Source organism: Amblyraja radiata, chromosome 24 (assembly GCF_010909765.2).
Source record: "Amblyraja radiata isolate CabotCenter1 chromosome 24, sAmbRad1.1.pri, whole genome shotgun sequence".
Lineage (NCBI taxonomy): Eukaryota > Metazoa > Chordata > Chondrichthyes > Rajiformes > Rajidae > Amblyraja > Amblyraja radiata.
Window position 1 is genome coordinate 21683530 of NC_045979.1, and position 27621 is coordinate 21711150.

At 53.3% G+C, this 27621-nt stretch overlaps 2 protein-coding genes across 2 annotated transcripts; both read right to left on the reverse strand.

Moving 5' to 3' along the window:
• Nucleotides 1-541: 541 nt before the first annotated feature.
• Nucleotides 542-5506, reverse strand: LOC116986575 (CD276 antigen-like). Its single transcript, XM_033042173.1, has 3 exons — nucleotides 5004-5506; nucleotides 852-1193; nucleotides 542-663 (listed from the first exon to the last, which is right to left on the reverse strand). The coding sequence occupies exons 1-3, from the start codon at nucleotides 5476-5478 to the stop codon at nucleotides 542-544; spliced, it is 939 nt and encodes a 312-aa protein (XP_032898064.1). The 5' UTR covers nucleotides 5479-5506.
• Nucleotides 5507-6532: 1026 nt separating this feature from the next.
• On the reverse strand, nucleotides 6533-25591 carry LOC116986852 (V-type proton ATPase catalytic subunit A-like). The gene is made up of 15 exons (XM_033042606.1): nucleotides 25537-25591; nucleotides 24758-24855; nucleotides 22656-22784; nucleotides 22004-22218; nucleotides 21488-21625; nucleotides 20847-20998; nucleotides 20292-20454; nucleotides 19790-19898; nucleotides 18896-19018; nucleotides 13119-13233; nucleotides 12112-12175; nucleotides 10223-10426; nucleotides 8837-8931; nucleotides 6987-7158; nucleotides 6533-6692 (listed from the first exon to the last, which is right to left on the reverse strand). Exons 2-15 carry the CDS (start codon nucleotides 24837-24839, stop codon nucleotides 6600-6602), a joined length of 1854 nt encoding a protein of 617 aa, XP_032898497.1. The 5' UTR covers nucleotides 24840-24855; nucleotides 25537-25591; the 3' UTR covers nucleotides 6533-6599.
• Between the last annotated feature and the right edge of the window lie 2030 nt (nucleotides 25592-27621).

Sequence of the window (27621 nt, forward strand, 5' to 3'; positions counted from 1 at the left end):
CCGGGTGCCCAAATATCAGGAGCGTGGGGCTAAAATGTAGCCAAAACTTAAGGAACAGCCCCTTTAGATATTCGAAAAGAGGCTGTAACTTCTCACACTCCATGTACTAACCAGCCCTGGGAGAGTTTGCGTGATGGTGCCCTGCTCTCTCGCCGTGTCCTTTACTGCAGAGAGAGAGCTCCGTTGCAAACGAGCCCACCGCGCTGGGCAACCACTGTTGTGTGTGGCGAGGGTCCTTGCCGCGGTTACACCAGGCAGTCCCCGTGGTGAGGTAGCGAGGTGAAGCTTGCCCAGACCAGCGCCACCCCATTCACAATCTCTGCATGTGGCTGGCTGGGTCTACCGCTGGATTGTGGGGGTCATTGCCTACTGTCAGGCTGTAGAGGGGCCGAACTGCCGTCACCTAGCCCAGTAGTTTCAAGAGAGAGGGTGCACGGCTTCCTCTTTCCGCGGAACAGTCTCCGGGGCCGAATGGCCTTGCGCGGCCAATCAGTGATAGTGTCTCTAGTTGCCGGACTGGCCCGGGTGATGAGCCGGCGCTTCATGTGGTTGACCCTCGCTCCTGGCACAGCAGTAAGGCCAGCAACACGAGCAGCAGCAACAGCAGCACAGCGCTGAGGACCACGCCGATGCGTCGGTGCGGAGAGCAGGGGGCCGGGGAACCTGCAACACAGGGGAGTAGTCACACACAGATCGTGCAAACTCCGCACAGGCAGCACCAGCAGTGAGGATCGAAGCCGAGTTCAGAGGGGGTAACGGGAGGGAGGCGTGGCAGGAATACAGAGAGGGATGAGTGGCGGGGAGCAGCGGTGCGGAGCTGCCTCGTGTGGTACGGGCTGACGTGGTCTTACCGTCGTTGTTTGAGCAGCGGCCCGGCATGGAGACGCTGCCCTCGCTCCTCCCGGCGGGGCACGTGGCGCGGCTGCTCTCGGACCGGTTGCTACCGGGACGGCCGAGCACACACCGCAGGGCGGGCGCCCGGCTCACCGCCACGTCCAGGCTGCTCCGGAGCTCGAAGGTCCCATCCGTAGCCGACCTCGTCTCCGTACCCGAGGCCCCGGGCCCGTACGCGCTGCCGTTGTCCCAGCGCCAGCCCAGCTTGGAGGAAGGGTAGCCGCCTGTCGCCAGGCAGGTCAGCCTCACCACGGGACCCGGCCCGGCGTGACAGCTCACCCGAGGGACGCTGAAAGGAGCTGGGGAAAGAGGCCACAGGAGGGATTACTTTCAGTTCAACCACCATGGCAGGCTGCTCTGGAAGGTTAGATCGCATGGGATTCAATGAGAGGCAGCTGGACGGATAGAAAATTGGCTTCGTGGAAGGAAGCAGAGGGTGATGGTGGAAGGTTGCTTCTCGGACTGGCGGTCTGTGACTAATGGTGTGCCTCAGGATTCGATGCTGGGCCTGTTACTGTTTGTCAACTACATCAATGATTCGGTTGAGAACATACACGGCAAGATTAGCAAGTTTGCAGGTGATACAAAAGTGGATGGTTTTGCAGATAGTGAAGATGGTTGTGAAAACTTGCAGCAGCATCTTGATCGATTGGCCAGGTGAGCTGAGGAATGGTTGATATAATTTAATGCAAAGAAATGTGAGGTGTGGCATTTTGGGAAGTCTAACATAGGCAGGACATACACAGTGAATGTTAGGGCTCTGGGGAGTGTTGTAGAGCAGAGGGATCGAGGAGTGCAGGTACATGGCTCCTTGAAAGTGGAGTCACGGGTAGATCGGGTGGTCAAAAAGACTTTTGGCACATAGGCCTCCATCAGCCAGAATATTGAGAATGGAAGTTGGGAGGTCATGTTGCAGTTGTAGAAGGCGTTGGTGAGGCCGCTTCTAGAGTATTGTGTTCAATTCTGGGCACCGTGTTCTGCGAAAGATGTTGTCAAGTTTGAAAGGGTACAGAGAAGATTTTCGAGGATGTTACCAGGACTAGTGGGTCTGAGCTATAGGCAGAGTTCAAGTAGGCTGGGACTCTTCCTTGGAGTGGAGGAAGATGAGGGGTGATCGTATGGAGGCGTATAAAATCATGGGATAAATAGATTAATGTGTGGCCAAGGAGTTGGTGCAGGGGGCTGGGATTCCAATTTCTAGACCATTGGGAATTCGAATGGGGCAGGGGTGGCCTGTACAAGAGGGATGAGTTGCACCTGAACTGGAGGAGAACCACTATCCTGGCAGGCAGGTTTGCTAATGCTACATCGTGGGTTAAACTAGATTGGCAGAGAATTAGGATTGTATACAAGACCAAGGCAGGTGAGAGGTTAGAAGTTGATATGGAGGGTGATGAGAGACATTATAGAGGACAGAATAGGCAAGAGAAAGGCAGGGAGTGGTTAGATTAGATTAGATTTTATTGTCATTTCACTTTTCAGTGCAATGAAATGATTTCGCCTGCAGTCATAACATAGAAAAAATAACAAAACAAACACTCAACACAGTTTAAAGTCCCAAAGTCATTGTCTCTTCCCTCCTTGCTCTCCCTCTGCGCTGAGACCTCCGGGTGATGGTAAGCAAGTCCCGCGGGTGAATGCGAGCTCCGCGAACGGGCCGGTTCAAAGTCCGCGATTAAGGAATGTTGGTTTCAACTGCACATATTATAATGCAAGAGGCGTGACAGGTAAGGGAGATGAGCTTAGATAATTAGAGAGCTCGGAAAAAATGCTGAAAAGCAGGACCTCCAGGGTGGTTATCTCCAGTTTGCTTCCAGTTCCTCGAGCTGGCGAGAGCAGGAACTGAATGCGTGGCTGAGGAACTGGTGCAGGGGGCAGGGATTTAGATTCTTAGACCACTGGGATCTGTTTTGGAGTAAGGGGGAACTGTACAAAAGGGACGGATTGCACCTTAACAGGTGGGGGACCAGTATTCTGGCAGGCAGGTTTGCCACTGCTACACGGCGGTTTTAAACTAAATAAGGGGGGGGGGAGGTCAAATGGGATAGTCAAGGACGGAGTTAAAGGGAAAGAGAGTAAAGGGATTGATAATGACCCAAGAATTAATGGGAAAGGAAGCTCACAAAGGGATAGTAGAGTATGGACAAGTGTAATAGGGATCGATGTGAAAGGTGAGATGCGTAAGGAATTAAAATTATTGTATATGAATGCGCGAAGTATAAGAAGTAAGGTAGATGAGCTTGAGGCTCAGTTAGAGGTTGGCAGATATGACATTGTGAAGATTACTGAGACGTGGCTGCAGGAGGATCGGGCCTGGGAACCTAATATTCAGGGTAATACATCCTATAGAAAGAACAGGCAGGTGGGCAGAGGAGGGGGGGGGGGGGGGTAACTCTGCTGGTGAGGGATGCAATTCAGTCTCATGCGAAGGAAGACAATAGGGACTGGCGAGGTAGAGTCACTGTGGATTGAGTTGAGGAACTGTAAAGGCAAGAAGACACTAATTGGTGTTATCTATAGACCCCCAAATAATAGCCCAGATGTAGGGTGTATGTTGCAGCAGGAGTTAAAACTGGTATGTAACAAAGGTGATGCTACTGTGGTGATGGGGGATTTCAATATGCAGGTAGACTGGGAAAATCAGGTTGGTTCAGGACCCCAAGAAAGAGAGTTTGTAGAATGCCTCCGAGATGGATTCTTAGAGCAGCTTGTGATGGAGCCGACCAGAGAAAAGGCAATTCTGGATTTAGTTTTGTCTAAAGAACCAGATTTGATAAGAGAACTCGAGGTTATCCCACTTCGGTGGTGGGAAAGATGCTGGAGTCAATTATTAAAGAGGTAATAATGGGGCATTAGATAGATAGATAGATAGATAGATAGATAGATAGCTAGATAGATAGATAGATAGATAGCTAGATAGATAGATAGATAGATAGATAGATAGATAGATAGATAGATAGATAGATAGATAGATAGATAGATAGATAGATAGATCCTTTATTGTCATTCAGACCTGTCGGTCTGAACGAAATTATGTTTGGATAGCAGTAAAAGGATTAGTCCAAGTCAACATGGATTTATGAAAGGGAAATCATGCTTGACTAATCTTCTGGAATTTTTTGAGGACATGACAAGTAAAATGGATGAAGGGGAGCCAGTGGATGTAGTGTATCTAGACTTTCAGAAAGCCTTTGATAAGGTCCCGCACGGGAGACTTCTGACTAAAATTAAAGCACATGGTATTGGGGGTAGGGTGTTGACATGGATAGATGATGGATTTGTTAACATATTCGCAGATGACACACAAAGGGGTGGTATTGTAGATAGTGAAGATGGTTGTCAAAAATTGCAGCAGGATGGCTGAGGAATGGTTGATGGAGCATTAACATGGGCAGGAGCTACACAGAAGATAGGATAGACTTCGAGCAGGGTTTCCCAACCTTTTCCGTCCCGTTTACCCCTGGCAACTTTAATAGCACATGACAATATTATTTCACTTATTTATGGACAACTAATGATGAACAGATACCGGTATACCGGAACCAAACACAGTCAGTCAATGAGAAATGTACTCCCTGGGGGTAAATTTACCCCAGGTTGGCAACCCTTGATTTAGAGGGATACGGGCCAAACGCAGGCACGTGGACTACTGTAGATGGGACATGTTGGTCAATGTGGGTAATTTGGGCCGAAGGGCTTGTTTCCATATTGCAAGACTCTATGACTCACAGCCCCCCCCCCCCCCCCCCCCCCCCCCCCCCCAACAACCAACTCTGATCACCTTCCCACAACCACACTTAAGAATCCCTGATCCTTCCTCCCCCTCTACCTCCCGTTCTGTCGTCGTCGTCCCCCCCCCGGCACCCCTATCATTATCCCCTCTTTACTGCACCCCACCACTTGCTCTCCCCCATAACTGGCAACCCAATCTCTCACTCCCACTCTCGCTCAGGCCCCTTTCTGCCCCGGCTCCCCCCCCCCCCCCCCCCCACCTCACTCGCTGTCCTCTCATTCAGTCACCTCTCACCCTCTAACTTTCTAACTTCCCTCTCTTTATTCCCCTCCCCACTCCCGCTCCCCCTCTCTCCCCCATCCTTCCTGCCACCCACCTGTAACGTTGAACTCAGTGTCGGTCTCGGTTTTCCAGTCCCGGGTGTGCACTATGCACCGGTATCTGCCCTCATCCTGGACCGTGACGTTGTGCAGGCGGAGAGACGCGTCCCCCAGGTCGAGCAGCGTCTCGTCGAGGGTCGCCCTTCCCATGAAGCGGGCGTCCTGGTACTGGGGTTGACTCGCCCCGTCGTTGTAGCTGTAGGCCACCAGGGTCTGGCGGGGTCTCCGCAGGCTCCACTCCACGCCCAGGTCGGGAGCCCGGGGCCGGTCGAAGCGGCAGGTCAGCGTGGAGGACTGGCCCAGCCGCGCCGGGGCAGGGCTCAAGGTCAGGGCACAGGTCAAAGTCAAGACTGAGGCCATGATCAGGGCTAGAGTCAGGACCGGAGTCAGGGGCAGGGTCTCTGCAAACGGAGACACATTGTGACTGGCATCGTCCACGGGCTGAACAGACCGAATACCCCAGCCCTCCATATCATATCCCACGCCCGGGATCACAATGTCACACACTCACTCACACACTCACCACCTTCTTCAATCCCACGCCCCCCATCGCTCCCACTCTCCCTCATCCTCTCACCCACACTCACAACCCCCCCCCCCCCCCCCCCCCCCCACGTGGAGCCTGTGACCCGCGTTACCTGCGCGCACCAGGAACTGCGCTGCCCCGCTGCCTCTCCTTCCGTCCAGCATATCGGTCCCCTGTCGCTATCTCCTGGTGCGGGGGGTGGGTGGGGGGAGGGTATCCGCTGGGGAGTCTTGCCCTCTCTCAGTCTCTCCCTCCTATCCTCACGGTTCCAGCCGGCGGCCGCTGTCTTGTGACCTTCATGTCGGTCACGTTGACCGGTCCCTGTGCGGTGGGAAGTGTGTGTGGGAGTGGGAGATCGAGAGGGGGAGACGGAGGAAGGGGGGTGAGGGGGGAGACGGAGTGGGATAGCAGAGGGGAGAGGGAGAGAAAGTGCGGCGGGGAGAAAGGGGGGCGGGGTCAGGGTGAAAAGGGACCCAACGTTCGGGGAAAGAGGAAATGTTCTCGATGGGGAAGGAATGTGTGTTGAGAGAGACGAGAGGTGGAGGGGGAGGGGGAGAGAAAGTGTGAGGAGCGGGGGGTTGGGGTGTACGTGTGGTGAGAGGGACGGAGAGAGTTACGGCCTCCCGAGTGTAGCGGCGCTCCGGGGGGGGGGGGGGGGGGGGGGGGGGGGGGGTCGCCGCCCTTCCTTCCACCTGTTGCTGAGGGCTGGGCTGTTCCTGGTTCCTTATGAGACGGGTAGGGGAATGCACCGCGCTGATGTGAGAACGGGCAGGCGGCCAGGGAGAGCGTTAACCCTCTCGCCACCTCTCCCCACCCACAACCCGGGAGGCACTCCCCATCCCAGGCGTTAACCCTCGCACCCCACTCCCTTCCCCGATCCACTCCCACCATCCACACCCCGGCAGCCACCTCACATCGGAGGCCTTGGCCCCCAAACCCCACTCCCCCTCAACCACCTCCTCCCGCCCGGGATTTCGACAGAGGTGGCCAGAGTCCAGATCGGTGTTGAAATATTGGTTTTATTTTTCACGGAGAGCTTGGAGAAGCGCCTATAGAGCGCGCACCTTCAGTCCTCCAAGTTATGGAACGCGGTTTGCATTTCTTCCAGCAGCAGCGCGTAGTCTGCCTTAATCTTCGCCTCCCCGTCTTTGATGGGGTCCTGGGGGGGGGGGGGGGGGGCAGTGACAATTAGCTGCCACAGAGGGCAGTGGAGGCAACACTTTCTTAACCCTCTTTGCTCTACCCCCCCCCCCCCTTGTCACACCTCATTCGCTCTCCTCCCGCTCCCTCCCTCCCTCCACATTTTCCGTCCCCCCATTCCCCCCCCCCCCCCCATCCTCTTTAATCCTCTCTCTCCGTCTCTCCGACCCTTTCTTCCCCGCCTCCCTCCCTCCTCCCAATATCTCGCTCTCCCTCCCTCCCTACCACCACGCCCCACCCTAGGATCCCTGACCTTGAACTTCATGGCGCTCAGCTTGTATAGGACGTCGCCCAGGTTGTCTCGGATAATGGCCCAGGTGAGGCGGTTATCAGAGTGAGCCGTGGTCTCCACCGAGTGTCGCGCCAAGTCGTAGAAGGCGATGATGTTCTGCAGGATCCCCACCGTCTTGTAGAAGGGGCAGTACCTGCAGTCAAGGCGTGGAAACAGGCCCTTCAGTCTACACTGGTCCCATCTGACTGGGTTTGGCCCATATTCGTCTCAGTTCAAGTCAAGTCAAGAGAGTTCAAGTTCAAGTCAAGTCTCGTGTCCCAGATAGGACAATGAAATTCTTGCTTTGCTTCAGCTCAACAGAATATAGTAGGCATGAATACAGAACAGATCAGTGTGTCCATATACCATTATATAAATATATACACCCAGCTCAGGTGTGGTTGGATGATTCAGTTGCCCGATAAAACACTTCTATACTTTTTGCCTGATGGGAGAGGGGAGAAGAGGGAGTGGCCAGGGTGCGACTCGTCCTTGATTATGCTGCTGGCCTTGCCGAGGCAATGTGAGGTATAAATGGAGTCAGTGGAAGGGAAGTTAGTTTGTGTGGTGGTCTGCGCTGCGTCCACAATTCGCTGCAATGTCTTGTGATCTTGGATGGTATCAATGTACCTGTCCAAATGGTTGTTAAATGTTGTGATAGATAGTACCTGACTCAAACACCTCCCTCGGCAGCTAGTTCCACCCTTTGTGGAAAGAAAAGTTGCCCATCAGGTTCATATTCAATATTTCGCCTTTCACCTCTCACCTTAAACCTATGTCCTCTGGTTCTCGATTCCCCTACTCGGGAGACCTGATTTGGAGGCCAAATCACTGGAGGGATTTATGGAGGCCAAATCACTGGAGGGATTTAAGAGAGAGTTGGATAGAGCTCCAGGGGCTAGTGGCGTCAAGGGATATGGGGAGAAGGGAGGCACGGGTTATTGACAGGGGACGAACAGCCATGATCACAATGAATGGCGGTGCTGTCTCGAAGGGCCGAATGGCCTCCTCCTGCACCTATGTTTCTATGTTACTCTGGTCAAAAGACTGCATTTAACTTATATATTCCTCTCATGATCTTATAAACCTCTGTAAGATCACCGCTCATCCTCCTGCATTCCAAGGAATAAAGTTTAGCCTGCTCAACCTCTCCCTGCAGCTCAGGCTTGGCCTCGCTGATGCAAGAAAGAATTTCATTGTTCCATTGTCTGTAAATATTACAATCAAACACTCGTGATTCTGTATTTTGAAATTTCCACCCTGGGAAAATTGTTCAGGCCGTCTACCCGATCTTCATGGGGGTAACTTACAGAGGTGCAAGGAAGCAGAGCAGCCTGAGAATATGTGTTGAGCCACAGAGAGCACATGGTCACAACATCACACAGATTGAAGCTGCACCAAGGCCAGCTGCTTGCCCGCTGTTTGCTCCGAATGTTAACTCCGCGTCTCCCTTCACTGATGTCCTCTAACCTACTGTGGTTGAGGACATTTCCCATTCCATCTCCCATATCCAGCAGACTTTCGTTTTATACAGTGAAAAAATCCTGAGCGGTCGCCTGGAACAGCCCAGAGAGAGGGGCAGAGCGGTCTCCTCCTATCGCTCTGCCCACCCCAGCCCCTCTCCCCTTGCATCCCCCAACCTGAACCTCTCCCTCCTCACCCCGAATCCCCCCACCTCTCTCCGAATCTCCCCCCCCCCCAGCCTGAATCCCACACCCCCTCTCTCCCCTGTATCCCCCACCCTGAATCTCTCCGTCCTCCTCTCACCCCGAATCCCTTTCCCTCTCACCCCCCCCCACACACACACACACCCCACACACCCCCACCCTCACCTGTCGTAGGGGGCGTGTCCGTTCTGCTGCAGGAAGTCGTCCTTCAGCAGTTTGGCCACTTCCAGCGTGATCTTGTCCAGCTCGGCCAGCGATGCCTGTGGAATGGGACACACACACACACTCACAGTGAGCCATGGGGAGAGTGCAGGGGGTCGCGAGTGGAGACTCAGAGAGAGTGGAGGGGCCACGGAGAGAGTAGAGGGGCCACGGGCAGACTCAGGGACAGGGCGCGGGGAGAATGGAGGATGCGCGGGGGGGGGGGGGGGGGGGAGGGGGGTGCGGGTCTTCGGACTAGTGGAGCCACGACTGGAGTATCGTTCATCTTTCCGGTCGCCAGACTAGGGGCAATGTGGGAGCACACTGGAAGGGGGGGGGGGGAGAGGGGGTGCAGAGGAGATCCACCAGTGCAGGTGCAGCGTCTGGCCAGAGGCATGGCCTGTGTTTCCCTCCACGGACAGTGACTGACCCACAGGCTCCTCTCCTCCCATCCTTGGCCCCATATATCAGTATCCGCACTCTCCCCCGTCTCCAGGGACGGAGCGCGACAGTTACACACTGACACACACACACACACGCACACACACACACACACGCACGCACACACGCACACACACACACACACGCACACACAGCGGTGTTGCTGAGCTGATGCAGCTGAACACATGATGGGGACAGAGTGGCAGTCTTTCACCCATGCTGGGGTGTTATAGAAGCATAGGTACAAGAGTAGGTCATTCGGCCCTTCGAGCCAGCACCGCCATTCAATATGATCATGGTTGATCATCCAAAATCAGTACCCCGTTTCCTGCTATTCCCCCATATCATTTGATTCAGTCGAGGATTACAGCGAAGGTTCATGAAGGGGTGGAGTGTGCAGAGGGGTTTGAAGGGAACTTGATTTCCTCTTGAGCCCGCAGTGACCACGGGGTGGAGGCAAAGAGCCTCACAAACACCAATCGTGAAGGCAGAGAAGGTTATAGAACAAGTACCGGTGTACGGGATCGGTGGAGATGGGGACTGCATGTTGGCCGAAAGGCCTCGTTCTCGGTTGAATTACTCCACACCACACACGCACACAATGTACAGACATACACAAACACACACAGACACATAAGCAGACCCCCACACACACAGACACACAAACTAACACAAACAGACATATACAAATATGAAGGTACACAAAAATGCTGGAGAAACTCAGCGGGTGCAGCAGCATCTATGGAGCGAAGGAAATAGGCAACGTTTCGGCCCGAAACGTTGCCTATTTCCTTCGCTCCATAGATGCTGCTGCACCCGCAGAGTTTCTCCAGCATTTTTGTGTACCTTCGACTTTCCAGCATTTGCAGTTCCTTCTTATACAAATATGAACACATTGTGCGTCCTCACCTTGCCCACCAGCTGCACGATCTCGGCCAGGTCCTCCTCCTCCTGCAGGATCTCCTTGGTGCGGGTGCGGAGCGCGACAAACTCGGGGAAGTGCATGTCGTAGTAATCGTCGAGCAGGCGTGCGTACTTGCTGTAGCTCACCAGCCAGTTGACTGAGGGGAAGTGTTTGCGCTGGGCCAGCTTCTTGTCCAGTCCCCAGAACACCTGGAGCAGGACGGGGCGGCGAGAGGTGAGCCAGGGAAATAGGGACGCTCCCTCACCGCCAGTCCCACAGCGTGGCGCTCCCTCACCGCCCCTCCCACAGCGTGGCGCTCCCTCACCGCCCCTCCCACAGCTTGGCGCTCCCTCACCGCCCCTCCCACAGCGCGGTGCTCCCTCACCGCCCCTCCCACAATGGGGGGGATCTGCCCCAGGCTGTCAGCGGTGGAGTTATTTTCCATGGTCGGCTACGGAGCAACCGGTTGAAGCTTCATGTTTCACAATCCGTCCCAGTTTCGGGGCCTGGGGGCTGTGTGAATCTGATCTCGGCGAGAGCAGACAGTGCAGACAGGATACTATGACGGGAGAGCGATAGTGATTGTAACTGCAGCTCAGATTGCCAGCCGCTGGGGACAGGCCCGTCAGTGGTGGAGCAGCCGGAGGTGGCGGTGAATAAGACCAGGATTACCCACACAAGGGGGCCGTGAGAGACTGGAGTGGGCTGGGGATGGGATTACTGGGAAAGGGCGGCGTGTCGGGGCAGGAGGTGGTCACAAAGATCGTGGGGGGGGGGGGGGGTGGAAGGATCAGGAGGGACTTACAGAGAAAGGGAGGGAATGAGTGAGAGGGTTACTGAGAAAGGGGGAGATGTAGGGACAGGAGGGGGTTACAAAGAAGGGGAGACATAGGCGGAGTTGGAGGGTTCAAGCTGCTGTTTGGTCAATGATTTGGTGACCCCTGAGATTGGTGTTGGGTCCATAGTCCATCACTCAACCACCCTCAACCCTCCCTCCACCACCCCCATCCCTCCCCCCCTCCACACTACCTCCCTCCCTCCACCACCCCCAACCCACACTCCCTCCACATACCATTTCTCCACTACCCTACGCCCTACCCCCTCCACTCTCCCTGCCTCCACCACTGCTGCTCTGCCAGGGACAAGAAGGCTCTGCAGAGAGTAGTGCGTTCGGCCGAACGCACTATGGGAACTTTACTTGCCCCCCTGCAGGAACTATACATCAGGAGGTGCAACTCCAGAGCCAACAATATCATGAGAGACCCCTTCCACCTCTGCAACGGACTGTTCCAGCTGCTACGGTCAGGCAAACGCCTCCGTTGCCATGCGGTGAGAACGGAGAGGTTGAGAAGGAGTTTCTTCCCAGAGGCCATTCGGACTGTAAACACCTATCTCACCAGGGACTAACTCTACTGAACGTTTTTCCTTCCATTATTTATTATGTAAAAGAATATGTGCGTTATGATTGTGTTTATAGTTTGTTTGGTTGTTTGGTTGTTTGTCTTTTGCACAAAAGTCCGCGAGCATTGCCACTTTCATTTCACTGCACATCTCGTATGTGTATGTGACAAATAAACTTGACTTGACTTGACTTAACTTGCAGTGTGCATGCACCATCACTATGTATGTACACATGCCCTATGGTTGCCCACACAGGCTACTGCGACAGACCCTGACCACACACCCCCTCTAACCCCCACACCCACCACCTGTAAATTTCCCCCACCGCCCCGACCGGGCACCATCAGCGGCTCCCGCCTGCAGGATGGGAGCTCCGTCACGGGCTGCGTGGGTCAGCTACGCCCTATCCCACCGGGCAATGAGGAGCGGGGCGCGATAAATGCCACTGTGCCAGGCCATGGGCCAGGGAAGGTCAAAGGGCAGCAGAGCTCACCTGAACGATGCCGAGAGTCGCAGCGGTGACCGGATCAGAGAAATCCCCTCCGGGGGGCGAGACCCTGTGAGGGGAGGGAGGGAGGGGGGAGGGGGGGGGGGGGAGTGAAGGAGGAGGATGGGGTGGAAGAGGGATGGGAAGGTGGTTACAGTAGGACCCATGACAGGACCCTCTACATAGCTGTGGAGAGTGGGGAGGGTCACAGTGGGACTGTGCTCTCGGCTCCCCTCCATTGCCCTCACCCCTTCCCTCCTCCTCTGGACCCCCCCCCCCCCCCCCCCCCCCACTGTCAATCCCACCCAGGCACCGACATTGTCTCCTCCTGCTCGGCCCCATACACCCATCTCCCTCACCGCTCTCACTCATCCATCTGTTCCTCCTCCTCCTTTCCACTCGCTCATTCCTTCCCTTTCCCCTAAAGGGCACCTCGTATCTTTGCCCCCTCGAATATTGAAAAGCCTAAATAGAGTGGATGTAGAAAGGATGTTTCATTAGCGGGAGAGTCTAGGACCAGAGGGCACAGAATAAAGGGAGGTACTTTTAGAAAGATGAGGAGGAATGTCATTCGCCAGAGGGTGGCGAATCTGTGCAATTCATTGCCACAGACGGCAGTAGAGGCCAAATCATTGTTTATTTTTAAAGCAGAGATAGAGATTCTTAATTTGTACGAGGTTAAGGGGAGAAGCCAGGAGAATAGGGTTGAGAGGGAAAGATAGATCAGTCGTGATCGAATGGCGGGGCAGAATCGATGGGCAAAATGGCCTAATTCTGTCTTTGTCTTCTTATGATCTAAAATATACCTGCGCTCGTTACCACTCGACCCCTTTCCTCCCTTCGGCACTCCCTCCCTCCGTCACCTGCTCTTGATCATTCCCTTCCCCACACCACCCCTCCCACCCCACCCACTGCCGCATCTCCTCCCACCCCCACTGTTGCCTCCCACCCCCCCAATGCCACCCGTCCTACCCTTCTTCCCACTCCCACCTCAGCCCCATCACCCCACTCACGCTCCGACAATGCTGACACTCCCCTCTCTCTCTGGACTCCCCAGGCACCTCACCCGTCCCGCCCGCTCGTAGAATGAGGCCAGCCTGGCGCCGAGATAGGCCGGGTACCCGCTGTCTGTGGAGAGGGAGGAAGAGAGAGGTCAGACTGGGCCGTGCTCCGAACTCCCAGTGTGGTCTAACCCATGGAGCTCCACTCTGTGTCTGACCCGTGCCCCTGGGAGTGTGGGACGGGGCAGTGTAGAGGGAGCTGCACTCTGTGTCTGACCCGTGCCCCTGGGAGTGTGCGACGGGGCAGTGTAGAGGGAGCTCCACTCTGTGTCTGACCCGTGCCCCTGGGAGTGTGGGACAGGGCGGTGTAGAGGGAGCTTCACTCTGTGTCTGACCCGTGCCCTTTTTTTCAAAAAAAATAAATGTGATCAATTATTTACAACAATAATATTTACAACACAAACAGTAAGAACACACCCAACACCAAATACACGAATTATCTAGTATACTTAAATATTCCTCAATACCAAATATACTAAACGTTAAATAACTATACTGCATTCCTTGTCCGAGATGCATTCGACCCCCCCTCCCTCCCCTCCACACACACACACACGCGCGGTGCCCAGAGGGGTCCCGGAAATGCCCCTTTTTGTTAAGCAAAAACAAATTTAATCAATTATTTACAATAATAATACGTACAATACAAAACATTACCAATAAACCCACCACCATAACACAAAGTAAAGCAAATATTCTTAAATACCAAATATACTGAAAATTAAATGATTATATCACCATCAGGCCATATTTTAGATTTAGTCTGTTGCTCTGGAGTGACACCATACAATCTTAAATCTACAGAGCTTCCCATTTCAGACCATAAAACTGTCCTTTTTGATATTAATCTGCCACTCCCTAAACGCAACCTGAAGCGCACCATATCCTTCCGTAATCTGAAAAACAGTAATCAAGTGGAACTCAACAGACTAATCAGTAACTCTCTTCATCCTACTTCCCCCCCCCCCCCCCCCCCCCCCCCCCCCCCCCCCCACTCTGCATTGCTAACCTGGTTGCTCACTACAATGACTGTTTATCCCACTCATTAAACTCCTTGGCTCCTTTGAAAACCCGTACAGTCTCTTTTAGCAGGTCATCTCCGTGGTACACTCCTGAACTCCGCCATATGAAAATGGTGGGCCGGCGTCTGGAGAGACTTACAAAGAAAACTGGACTAACTATTCACCACCAAATGCATCCAGATCATCTTCTCTCATATAAAGATGCCCTGACTGCTGCTAAATCCCCCTACTGCTCCAACATCATCAACAACAGTGAAAATAACACTCGGACTTTATTCTCCACTGTCAACAAACTACTTAAGCCTCCTGAAACCTCGAATCACCTCACCTCCACTGCTCAGTGTAGTACGTTTTTGGACTTCTTCAGTACCAAAATCACCAGCATTCATCACCAATTGAACTCTTTCTCAGCTTCTGCTCACAACAGCCCACCCTGGACTTACACATTGGACTCCCCACTCTCCACCCTATCTACTTTCCAGCTTCCACCAGTCGAAGAAATAACTAAACTCATCACCAAGTCCAAGAACTCCTCCTGCTTGCTTGATCCCATCCCTACTGTCCTGGTTAAATCCTGTCTGCCCTCTATCTCACCCATCATAACGTCCATAATTAACTCCTCCCTATCAACTGCTACTGTCCCTACATCTCTCAAAACAGCTTCTGTCACCCCGATTCTAAAAAAAACAGGTTCTGATCCAAACAATCCAAATAACTACCGCCCCATCTCCAACCTCCCATTCATCACTAAACTTCTGGAAAGGACAGTAGCGACACAACTTCAAGTCCACCTTCAAAACAATAACCTCTATGAACCATTTCAGTCTGGTTTTCGCCGCCATCACAGCACTGAAACACCCTTGGTAAAAATTACAAATGATCTCCTTCTCGCAGCTGACACCGGCCACTTATCCATCCTGATCCTCCTCGACCTCACAGCAGCCTTTGACACCATCTCCCACCCAATTCTTCTTGAACGTCTATCTGCCACCGGCATCAACAACAGTGCACTACTTTGGTTCAGGTCCTATCTACATGACAGAAAACAGTTCATCCAGGGAAATAAAGTCACATCCATAACTGCCACAGTCACCCATGGTGTTCCGCAGGGATCGGTGCTGGGGCCACTGCTTTTTATCATCTATATTCAACCTCTTGGCAATATTCTCCGTCATTTTGGAATCAATTTTCACTGCTACGCCGATGATACACAACTTTACCTCTCCACAAAACCAAACACCTCCCTTCCCCCAACTGCCCTCACCACCTGTCTTCAAGCTATCAGCAACTGGATGTCACTCAACCTTGTAAAACCCAATGGAAATAAAACAGAAATCATGCTAATTGGCTCAAAGTCCACACTCTCCAAAACCCACCCGTTCACCATTTCAGTTGATGGCTCACCCATACCCACCTCCTCCCATGTCAAAAGTCTCGGCGTCATTCTGGACAGTACACTTTCCTTTGGCCCCCACATCAGCAATATCACACGCTCTGCATACTTTCATCTCCGCAACATATAACCATATAATAACAATTACAGCACGGAAACAGGCCATCTCGACCCTTCTAGTCCGTGCCGAACACATAATCTCCCCTAGTCCCATATACCTGCGCTCAGACCATAACCCTCCATTCATTTCCCATCCATATAACTATCCAATTTATTTTTAAATGATAAAAACGAACCTGCCTCCACCACCTTCACTGGAAGATCATTCCACACAGCTACCACTCTCTGAGTAAAGAAGTTCCCCCTCATGTTACCCCTAAACTTCAGTCCCTTAATTCTCAAGTCATGTCCCCTTGTTTGAATCTTCCCTACTCTCAGTGGGAAAAGCTTTTCCACGTCAACTCTGTCTATCCCTCTCATCATTTTAAAAACCTCTATCAAGTCCCCCCTTAACCTTCTGCGCTCCAAAGAATAAAGCCCTAACTTGTTCAACCTTTCTCTGTAACTTAGTTGCTGAAACCCAGGCAACATTCTAGTAAATCTCCTCTGTACTCTCTCTATTTTGTTGACATCCTTCCTATAATTAGGCGACCAAAATTGTACACCATACTCCAGAATTGGCCTCACCAATGCCTTGTACAATTTTAACATTACATCCCAACTTCTATACTCAATGCTCTGATTTATAAAGGCCAGCACACCAAAAGCTTTCTTTACCACCCTATCTACATGAGATACCACTTTCAGGGAACTGTTCACAGTTATTCCCAGATCCCTCTGTTCACCTACATTCTTCAATTCCCTACCATTTACCATGTACGTCCTATTTTGATTTGTCCTGCCAAGATGTAGCACCTCACACTTATCAGCATTAAACTCCATCTGCCATCTTTCAGCCCACTCTTCCAACTGGCATAAATCTCTCTGTAGACTTTGAAACACTACTTCATTACCCGCAACCCCACCTATCTTAGTATCATCTGCATACTTACTAATCCAATTTACCACGCCATCGTCCAGATCATTGATGTACATGACAAACAACAGTGGACCCAACACAGATCCCTGTGGCACCCCACTCGTCACTGGCCTCCAACCTGACAAACAACCATCCACCATTACTCTCTGGCATCTCCCATTCAGCCACTGTTGAATCCATCTTGCTACTCCACCATTAATACCCAACCATTGAACCTTCTTAACCAACCTTCCATGAGGAACCTTGTCAAAGGCCTTACTGAAGTCCATATACACAACATCCACTGCTTTACCCTCATCAATTTCCCGAGTAACATCTTCAAAAAATTCAAGAAGATTAGTTAAACATGACCTTCCAGGCACAAATCCATGTTGACTGTTCCTAATCAGACCCTGTTTATCCAGATGCTTATATATATTATCTCTAAGTATTCTTTCCATTAATTTGCCCACCACTGACGTCAAACTAACAGGTCTATAATTGCTAGGTTTACTCTTAGACCCCTTTTTAAACAATGGAACAACATGCGCAGTACGCCAATCCTCCGGCACTATTCCCGTTTCTAATGACATTTGAAATATTTCTGCCATAGCCCCTGCTATTTCTACACTAACTTCCCTCAATGTCCTAGGGAATATCCTGTCCGGACCTGGAGACTTATCCACTTTTATATTTCTCAAAAGTGTCAGTACTTCCTCTTCTTTGATCCTCATAGTTTCCATAGCTACTCTACTTGTTTCCCTTACCTCACATAATTCAATATCCTTCTCCTTGGTGAATACCGAAGAAAAGAAACTGTTCAATATCTCCCCCATCTCTTTTGGCTCTGCAGATAGTTGGCCACTCTGACTCTCTAATGGACCAATTTTATCCCTCGTTATCCTTTTGCTATTAATATAGCGGTAGAAACCCTTCGGATTTACTTTTACCTTACTTGCCAAAGCAACCTCATATCTTCTTTTAGCTTTTCTAATTTCTTTCTTAAGATTCTTTTTACATTCTTTATACTCCTCAAGCACTTCATTTACTCCATGCTGCCTATAACTATTGTAGATCTCCCTCTTTTTCCGAACCAGACTCCAGACATATCCAGACTCCGCCCCTCCCTCTCCAAAGACAATACAAAAGTCCTCATCCACGCTCTGGTCACATCCCGCATCGATTACTGCAACGCCCTCCTCACTTGCTCCTCCAATAAACTTCTTCCTCGCCGCCAATGCATTCAGAACTCTGCAGCCCGGATCATCACCCGCACCAGATCATCGGACCACATCACACCCATCCTCACTCAGCTCCACTGGCTCCCTGTGCACCACCGGATTAACTACATGATTTTACTGCTGACTTTCAAAGCCCTACACCACCTTGCTCCCCAATACCTCTCTGACCTGCTGCTACCATACACTCCTTCCCGGTCACTTCGTTCCTCCTCAGCTGCAATTTTAACTGTCCCCACATTTAGACTCAGCACCATGGGTGCCAGAGCCTTCAGCTGCTCTGCCCCACGTCTCTGGAACACTCTCCCACCTCCCATCCGTCACCTGGACACTATCGATCAATTCAAATCACAACTCAAAACACACCTGTTTAGATTAGCATACCCAACATAACTTCCACCATCTTCACCCTGATTTTAATGACTTAAAATGTTTTGTGTATTTTTTTTGTTTTTTTTGTTTTTGTTTTTAATCAACTTGATTTTAATATTGATAAATGTATTGTGATTTTATGTCCTGGAAGGTGTCCTTGGGTATCCAGAAAGGCGCCAGCAAATAAAATGCATTATTATTATTATCCTTATTGAGGATACGTTCCACCCCCCGCGGTGCCCAGCCCGGTGCAGGACATCTCCCAGAGAGCCCGTGGACAACGCGTGGTCCCTCTCTAATGACACCTGGGCACGGACGTACCCACGGAGAAGGGGCAGGCAGCCGGCTCAGGGGGAGCTCTCTTCCGCCTGCGCCGTGACTCATGGATGGCCAGCTTGGCCAGGCCAAGGGGCAACCCAACCAGGACACCCTCTGCTCTACCCTCTATCCTATGCACCGGGTGTCCAAAGATAAGGTAGGTGGGAGTGAAGTACAGCCAGAACGCAAGGAGCACCCCTTTCAAATATTGGGACAGAGGCTGCAACCTCACACATTCCATCCATGTAGACATGAAACATAGACTGTCCCAGCCCGCAGAAGTGGCAGGCGGCTGGCGAGTCTATGAACCCTGGGAGTGTGTGATATGACAGTACACAGGGAGCTTCACCTTGCGACCAGTTACTTACCCGCGGGCATCTCCGCGAGGCGGCCAGAGATTTCTCGGAGGGCTTCAGCCCAGCGGGAGGTGGAGTCCGCCATCATGCTGACGTTGTAGCCCATGTCACGGAAATACTCCGAGATCGTTATACCTGGGGGGCAGGAGGTGGAGGGGTGAGGGGTAGAGTCTGGCAGAGAGTGTCGGTGGGGAGACAGTGAGGGAGGGAGGGAGGGGTGAGGGGTAGGGTCCGACAGAGGTAGTGGGCGAGTGTCGGTGGGGAAGCAGTGAGGGAGGGAGGGATGGATGGATGGAAGGGGAGACGGGAAGAATATGGGAGAGGCTGGGGGAGACTGGAGACGGGGAGTGGGGGAGGTGTGGCTTGGTGGGCGATGCTTTCGGAGAAGACGGGATGAGGGAAAAGTGCAAGAAGTGTTGAGGGTTGAGCGGGGAAGTTTCAGTTTTGTTTATTGTCGCGTGTACTGAGGTACAGTGAAAAGCTTTTGTTGCGTGCTGACCAGAGGGAGCCTCCAACCAGAGAAACGGGGAGAGTGTGAGCAAAGGACAAGTAGGGCGAGAAGGGAGAGAAGGAGGGAGGGATGGTCCACGGAGAGTGAGGGGGGAGGAAGGTGGATGGAGGAGGAGCAGGAAGATGGGGAGAGGGGTCTCAGAGGATCACTTCCTCAGCTGTTAAGGGCCAGATGTCAGTTGGGAATAAAGTGAAGGGTCAGAGGTCTCGGGGGGGTCAGGGGTAAGGGATGTTGGGGAGGGGGGAAAGAGGGCAAGGGGGAGGGTTGTAAGGTAAGGTGGGGGGAGGTTGAGTAAAGGGGGGTCGGGAGCTCAGTGGGAGCTTGGTGCGAGTGGTGGGGGGGGGGAGTACAACAGTGGGCTAGCTGGACGGGGTCGGTGGTCGGATGGCACTGACCAGTGTAAATGGAAGCCTCACGCGCAGCCACCGGCATGTTGGAGGTGTTGGCGATGAGTGTGGTCCTCTTCATAATGGTCTCCATCTTCCCATCCACCTCCAGCGTCAGCTTTGGTGGTGGGAGGAGGGAGGGAGAGAGATGGTTACCACAGAGACCACCCCCCCCCCCCCCCCCCCCCCCCCGCATCAATCCGAGCATGGACGGGCTGTCCCACCCCAGCAAAAGCGTCCCACAAACATCCCTCCTCATGAGTGTTGGTGATCGCAGACGTCCTCAGAGATATCCCCAGGGTACAGACTCCCCCTCAGGCTCCACACATCTCATGGGTGATCAGTCTACACTCCCATTCACCATCCCATGCATCCCCTACCCCAGCCACCCCCAGCCACTCCCCCAGCCCAGAGACTGCCCCAGCCCAGCCACTCACCAACCCAGACTCTCCCTCAGCCCAGACACACCCCCAGGCACACGCCCCCCCCCCCCCACCACCCCCGGTGGTACCTCGGGGAAGTCCCGTAGCACTTCCGCCATCTCGTTGCCGCGCTCGCCGCAGCCCACGTAAACGATGACATCGCTGTTGGAGAACTTGGACAGGGACTGGGCGATGACCGTCTTGCCGCAGCCAAACGCACCGGGGATGGCGGTGGTGCCGCCCAGCACACAGCTGGGGGGGGGGGGGGGGGTGGAGGTCACAACCAGAGACACTACCCATCTGTTCCCCTTGATCCTCCCGCTTGCCAGCCCCCCCCCCCACTCTCAGTCCACCACCCTGCCCCTCCCCTCAAAATCGGTCTCCCCCACCACTTGGTTCTCCCTCACCCTACTGGCACCCCCACCCTTGTCTCCTCACCTTTCTGTCGACTCATTTCTGTTGCCCCCTCTGTCACCCCCCCCCTCTATCACCCCCACCCTCTGCCGTCCCCTTTTCTACCCCCATTTTTATCACCCCCACTCCTCTATCACCGCCACCCTTTTGTTACCCCCCCCCCCCCCCCCCGCACACACACACACTTTCTATCACCTCCCCCCCCCCCCCCCCCCCCCCCACCCACTCACGGGAAGAGTGCGTCGAGGACCCGTTGGCCGGTGAGCAGCGGGCGGACGCTGGGCAGTTTCTCTGCGCTGGGCCGGACCTGGCGCACGGGCCACAGGTGAAACATACTCAGCTGCTCCCTCACCCCCTCCAGCTCCAGCTCCAGCACCACGTCCTGGGTGGCGGGGGTGGGGGGGGGGGGGGGGTCAGTGTCCGCCGTGTTACCACTCCTCCCGCTCCACCGCCTGTACACCCTCCATCCCATTGCCGGGAAGACCCCCCTACCCACCGCATGGAAACCCACGCCCCCCTCTGCACCCCTCGCAACCCCCCGGGACAAGTCCCGCCCTCACTCTCCCCCAGCACTTACTCCCCTGGCCCTTCCTCACCCTCACCTCCACTACCCCTCACCCACTCCCCTCCAACCTCCCTTTGCATCTCTCCTCCCACCTCTTCCTTCCCCCACCACCTCCCACACTCTCCCTCCCCTCATCGCCAAACTCCCCCCACAACCTCTCCGACCCCCACCTATCCCCCCCTCCCCCCACCCAACGCCTCCCGCTCCCCCCGCCCATTCCCTCCACCCGTGCCCTCTCTGTCTCCCCACCCATTTCACCCCCCCCCCTTCCCCCATCCATTCCCTCCCCCTACGCCCCTCACCCACCTTGATGCAGTAGTTTCCAGGGGGGGCGATGAAGCAGACGGTGCCACGGGCTTGGGGGGGCACCAGGATGCGGTGCTGGATCAGGGAGTTCTCAGCCACGCAGCCGAACACATCTCCCCCCGTCATGTGGCTGCCCACCTGAGTGATGGGGGGGGGGGGGGGGGAGAGGGGGCGATCAGTGAGAGCACCTCCAACCTGCACCCACCCCCCCCCCCCCACACTGACCATCCACAACCTGACCACCCCCTGCCACTGAACCACACATTCCACCCACCTCCGTTTTCCCCCTGCTACTGCCCCACTCTCCTCCCTCCCGCCCGCCTTCTCTCTCTCCCGCTTTCTCTATCCCCATCCCTCTCTCCCTCCCCTGCTCTCTCCATCTGCCCTCTCCATCTGCCCTCCCCCCCTCACTCTCTCCCTTGCCCCCACCCTCCACCCCTCATTCCCCATCCCCCTCCCCCCCCCCTCCCACTCCTTCCCTCCCTCCTCCTCACCCCACTTCCCCGTCCCCCTCACCCGGAGCCCGTGGGTGGGGGTGAACTCCCAGAGCCGCTTGGTGCCCAGGGCGCTGACGTTGATGCCCCGAGGGATGTAGATGCTACCGGTTGCCAAGCCGATGTCGCTCAGGGGCCTCTGGATGCCGTCGAAGATGGCCCCCATAATGCCCGGGCCGAGCTCCACGGACAGGGGTTTCCCAGTCCTCAGTACCGGGTCTCCCACGGACACTCCAGCTGCGGGTGGCTCAGGAACACACGGGGAGCGAGCGGCCCCAGGCCGGGCCCTGCCTCCCAGGGCAACCCAAACCCCAGGCCCCAGACCCCAGGTCGGGCCCAGCCTCCCAGCCATCCAGGGCCCCAGGCTGGTTGCCTTCCAGGGAACCCCCAGGCTGGGCCCTGCCTCCCAGCCATTCCACACAGGGCCCGTCTCCAGAGGGGAGCCCCACAGAACCCCGCTCCCACTCAACCCGACCCCGTGGTCTCCAGAGGAAAGCCCCACACCATCCCACCCACAGCCCGGGATCCCACACAGAGGGGAGTCCCGCATCCGCTCATCCCACCCACCCTCACCACGGGGTCCCCAGTGGGCGCCACATCCCCCACCCGCTCCAGTGGTCCTCAGCACCGTTCGCGGGGACAATGGCGAGCCGGAGTAGCGTGCAGAAGGATACAGGTTTCCTCGTAGACCTGAATGGTGGCCAGTTCTCCGTCCAGACGGATAATCTCCCCCACCAGCTCCTCGTGACCGACACGTACCAGCTCATACATCGCCGCGCCCGACATGTTGGATGCCACGACAACTGAGGCAGAGAGAGATAACGGTGGGCCGTGTACACCCCGCCCTCGGCCGAGACCTGTGCACCAACCTATGTCCTTCAGTCCCCCCCTCTCTCTCAGGGGGATATCTGTACACTGACTGCTGTCTCTCACTCCCTCTCTCTGGGGTCGAGGAAAGAGCGTTCACGTCGCGACCCTGTTTCCACCACCACGCACAAGAAGCGACAAGACAGACACCATTGTATGCAGATGCCAGAGTTGTTCAGCTCTGGCCGAACAACTTCTAATCTTGAAGGAATGAATGAATTAATAAGTTTATTGGCCAAGTATATTCACATACAAGGAATTTGCCTTGGTGCTCTGCCCGCAAGTGACAACATGACATACACATGACATCTTGTGTGTGGACTCGATAAGAAGAAGAAGTCCATCTCTCTCAGGGGGGCATCTGTACACTGACTGGCAGGTATGGGAAGGTAGGACTGATGAATGCATGACTGAGGGTGCAGAGAACAGTGCTTCATATTTATGGACCATTGGGATCTCTTCTGGGCAGAAGTGACCTGTACAAAAGGGACGGGTGGAACCTGAATTGAGGGGAAGGGGGGGGGGAATATCCCCGGAGGGAGGGTTGGCTAGTACTACTCAGGAAGGGTTAAACTACAGGGTCTAAACAGGGCTGTAAGTCATCAAATGGGAGCTACAACTCAGGAGGGTACATTTGGAGCAGTTGTTATTGAGTAAGTCCACATCAGACATGTGGAAGTCATTTAACATCCAATTGCTTTAAGTTCAGTACTGGCACGTTCCCGTGAGGAGGATGGATAAGAACGGCAAGGTGAAGGAGCCTTGGATGACCAAAGAAGTAGTACATTTGGCCAGAAAGATAAAAATAAGAATATTCAAGGTTTAAAAAAATGAAATCAGAGAGGGCCTTTGAGGAATACAAAGCAAAGAAGAAAGGACTCAAACTGGCAATTTGAAGGCCCAAAATGGCTTTGACGAGTCGGATAGAGGAAAATCCCAAGACTTTTTATACCTGCATTAATAACAAGAGGGTAACCAGGGAGAAGATAGATCGTGGAAGGATAAAGGAGGAAATTTGTGCTTGGAGTCTGTGGATGTCGGCGAGGCACTTTGCATCTATTTTCACCAAGGAAAAGGACAGTGAGATCAGTGTGGAGAATGCTAATATGCAAGGTTTGAGATGTGTTGGAACTCTTGAAGAGCATTGAGGAGGATAAATCCCCTGGACCTGATGGAATCTACCTCGGGTTATTGTGAGAGAAGGATAGTGGGAACCTCGATGCAGATCTGTGCATCTTCTCTAGCCACTGGCGAGCTCCCAGAGACCATGAGAGTAGCTCGTGGTGTTCCTTTTCCAGGCCGGTGAGCCTCACCTGGAGAGGGTTTTTTTGGGGATAAGATTTACTCCTATTTGGAAGAGAATATGTTAATAATGGACAGTACGTGTGACTTTGTACATGACTGGTCTCATCTTACAAACTTGATTGAGTTTTTGAGGAGGTGATGAAGGTGATCGACGAGGGTAGGGCAGTGGATGTTGTCTACATGAATTATTTGATAAAGTTGCCCTATTGTGGGCAAATCCAGAAGATTAGGATGCACAGGATTAACAGTCACTTGGTGCATGGATTCAGAACAGGCTTACTGATGGAAGACTGAGGGTTGTGTTGGAAGGACAATAATCAGGCTGGAGGTCTGTGGGGATTTGTGCTGGGGCCTCTGTTGTTTATGATATACATATAAATGACTTGGACTTACACGTAGATGGGCTGATTAGTATGTTTACAGATGACACCAAGAATACTGGGGCTGTGGGCTGTGTTGAAGACTGTAAATTCAGGGTATACGGTGATATACAGTTCAGCCGAGTGGGGTTGCAAGGGAATATCCCTCTCAGGGGGATATCTGTACACTGACGGGTGTCTCTCCAAACTCACCATCACCCTACACCCCTCCCCGACTTCCTTACCTGGCCCTGAGACTCCATGAACGAATCCCAGGCTGCTCTCTCGTTCTTCATCCCGGATCCTGGGGAGTGCTTGGAAGTCCATACTGCCCGCTTGTGTACTGTGGTGGAAGAGGGGTGGGATGTGGGTGCAATTGGAGAAGGAAGTTTGGCGTGGGAGTCTGTGGATCCCGACAGTTAGTCATAGTCAGAGTCATACAGCGTTGACACAGGCCCTTCGGCCCAACTTGCCCCCACAAGCCAACATGTCCCATCTACACTAGTCCCACCTGCCTGCATTTGGCCCATATCCCTCTAAACCTGCCCCGTCAGTGGCGGTGAGAGGCCGGGCACAGCGACGGGTTCCCTCCGTCCGTCCGTCCGTCTGCAACAGATCGAACTTCCTTTGTAGCGTCTCTCTCCATCTCCCACTTTATCTCCCCATTTCCTCCCTCTCCTCCTCCCTCCCTCCCTCATTTCTGCATTCTCTCTCATTTTCTCATCTCCTCGGTCTTGTTACCATTCTCCCCCACACTACTCTTTTCCATGCTCTCACACATTGTCTCCCTTTTCTTGCCCACTCCTTGTCCCCTCTTTCGCCCGGACACTCCGCTTGCACGATGATGTGTCCACAATGCCTCCTCTCAGGCTGCCTCGCTCTATCCCTGCCTCCGTACGCTCCCTCTTTCTCCTCTGCCCATCCTCCACCTTCCGCCGTTCTCGCAGTCTCTCTCCTCTATCCCACTTTCTGTGCCCGGACACTCTCTCCCACGTTAGTTGCTGTGTCTGGCTGCTCCACTCACCTGCTTGTAGCTGAGACCCACTCAGCCCGACAATGTCCCAGTAATGACCCTGATGAAGGACTATGTACACATGCCAGTGTGTTGGAACCAGGAATTAGTGGCGATCGCTGATCTGTGCAAGCTTAAACCGACATCCAAAACAGGTTCAAACTCAATGTGGAGTTTATGTAACAACACACATCGGGCACCTGTTCCCCATCAGCGAGATTAACCCTCTCTCCTCCTCTAGCTATCCACAAGCTCGTCCCATATCCCTGCTCTTGGCCTGTATCCCTGCAAACCTTTCCTATTCATGTACCCGGCCAAATGTCTTTGATCATGGTAATTGTATGTGCCTCTATCACTTCCTCTGGCAGTCGCCACATATGCCCACTAACCAATGTGAAAAAGTTGCCACCTCGGTGTTTGAGTTACTGAATGTTTGAGTTACTTAACCCGGCTGTGATGCAACCAGCTGTTACGCTGTCTATTGGACACCTTTTGAGGTTCAATAGAGTATCCACTAATATACCGAGTGTCCTCAATCTTTTAAGGAATGAGAGGGGTTGATGAGCATTCTTTCCGATTGTATCAATGTACTGAGCTCAGGACAGATCTTCGGTCATGTGCACGCCCAGGAACTTGAAGTTTCGGTCTGATTGTAATGGGGGGGAAGAAAGCTGGATAAGAGGTGGGAGCGAGACAAAATGTAGAAACAAGGAACTCCAGATGCTGGGAGAAAGTCTGGCAAGTGACGGGTTTATGCGGGTGAGAGGGATCAGATTGGCAGATCGAAGGTTTAGATATGAATCTTTGCTAAAAAAGTGTCAGATAAGGTGCGGTAAAGTAAAATGTAAAGTTAAATTGGGAGATACAGGCAGAAGGGAACGGGGGGGGGGGGGGGGGGAGTGGTGGGATAGTTTGAGAAATAGGTGCTCCGTGGGGTAGGAGGGCACAAGAATGTGAGAGGGGGAAAGAGTGGAATTATTTAAAATCAGAATCATACCATTATCTTGTGGACACGTGGAATATAAGCTTCTATTCTTTCCGTTTGAGTGTGGCTTCACTCTGGCAATGGAGGAAGCTCAGGACAGAAAGGTCAGTGTGGGAATGAGAGGAGAGTTAAAATGGTGTCCAACCAACAGACCCAGGCAGACTGAGTGGAAGTGTTGGCAGGAACGGTCACTTAGTCGAAGCTTGGATTCGCTGATATAAAGGAGGCTACATCGACAGCATCGAATGCAGTAGATGAGGTTAGAAGAGGGACATGTGAACCTCTGTCTCACCTGGAAGGTCTGCTCAGGTTCCTGGATGGATGTGAGGGCAGAGGTAGAGTGAGAGTGGTACCTCTTAAGTGGTTGCAGGGGGAACCCCATGAAGGGGGTATTTTGAGTGGGAAGTGATGAAAGAACCAAGGGGTTGTGCGGGGAGGTTGTGACCGGTGGTGGGATCAATGAAGGTGATGGAAATGTTGGAGAACGATGTGTTGGATGTGCATACCCGTGGGGTGAAAGGTGAGGACCAGGGGAACTCTATCCCCAGTTCTATCTGGGTGCGAGAGCAGAGGTGACACGGGTGGGAAATAGACTTATGGCCACTGGTCCAGCATGCTCCCCCATTGACTCTGCAGGCCCTGTCTCATTTCCTGAGAGGCGACCCAGTGTGGGCCCTGTTCCAGCAGGCCTTCTACATATTGCTTGAGAACACTTGATAAATTCTTCCCCATCTAGTCTCTTCACACTGTGGCAGTCCCAGTCAATATTAAGGAAGTTGAAATCCCTGACAATGACAGCATTATTATTCATGATTCAAGAACCTTTATTTGTCATTTGCACCAGATAAGAACAGGAACTGTGAAATTCTTACACTGCAGTTTTACAGGCAGGTTGTATGCAGCAACAATCGCAAATAAATAGACGATAAATTATCAGTTATGTTAAGTAAAGCTGGTCATGTTAGAGCAAGAACCAAAGTAGACAGAGTAACCAGGTTGGTGTACAGTGTACATTCTATGGTCAGGACTGTGTACAATGTACATTCTGTGGTTGGGGCTGTACTGCTCCTGAGCCCAATGGCTGATGGAAAGGAGCTGTTCTTGAGTTGAAC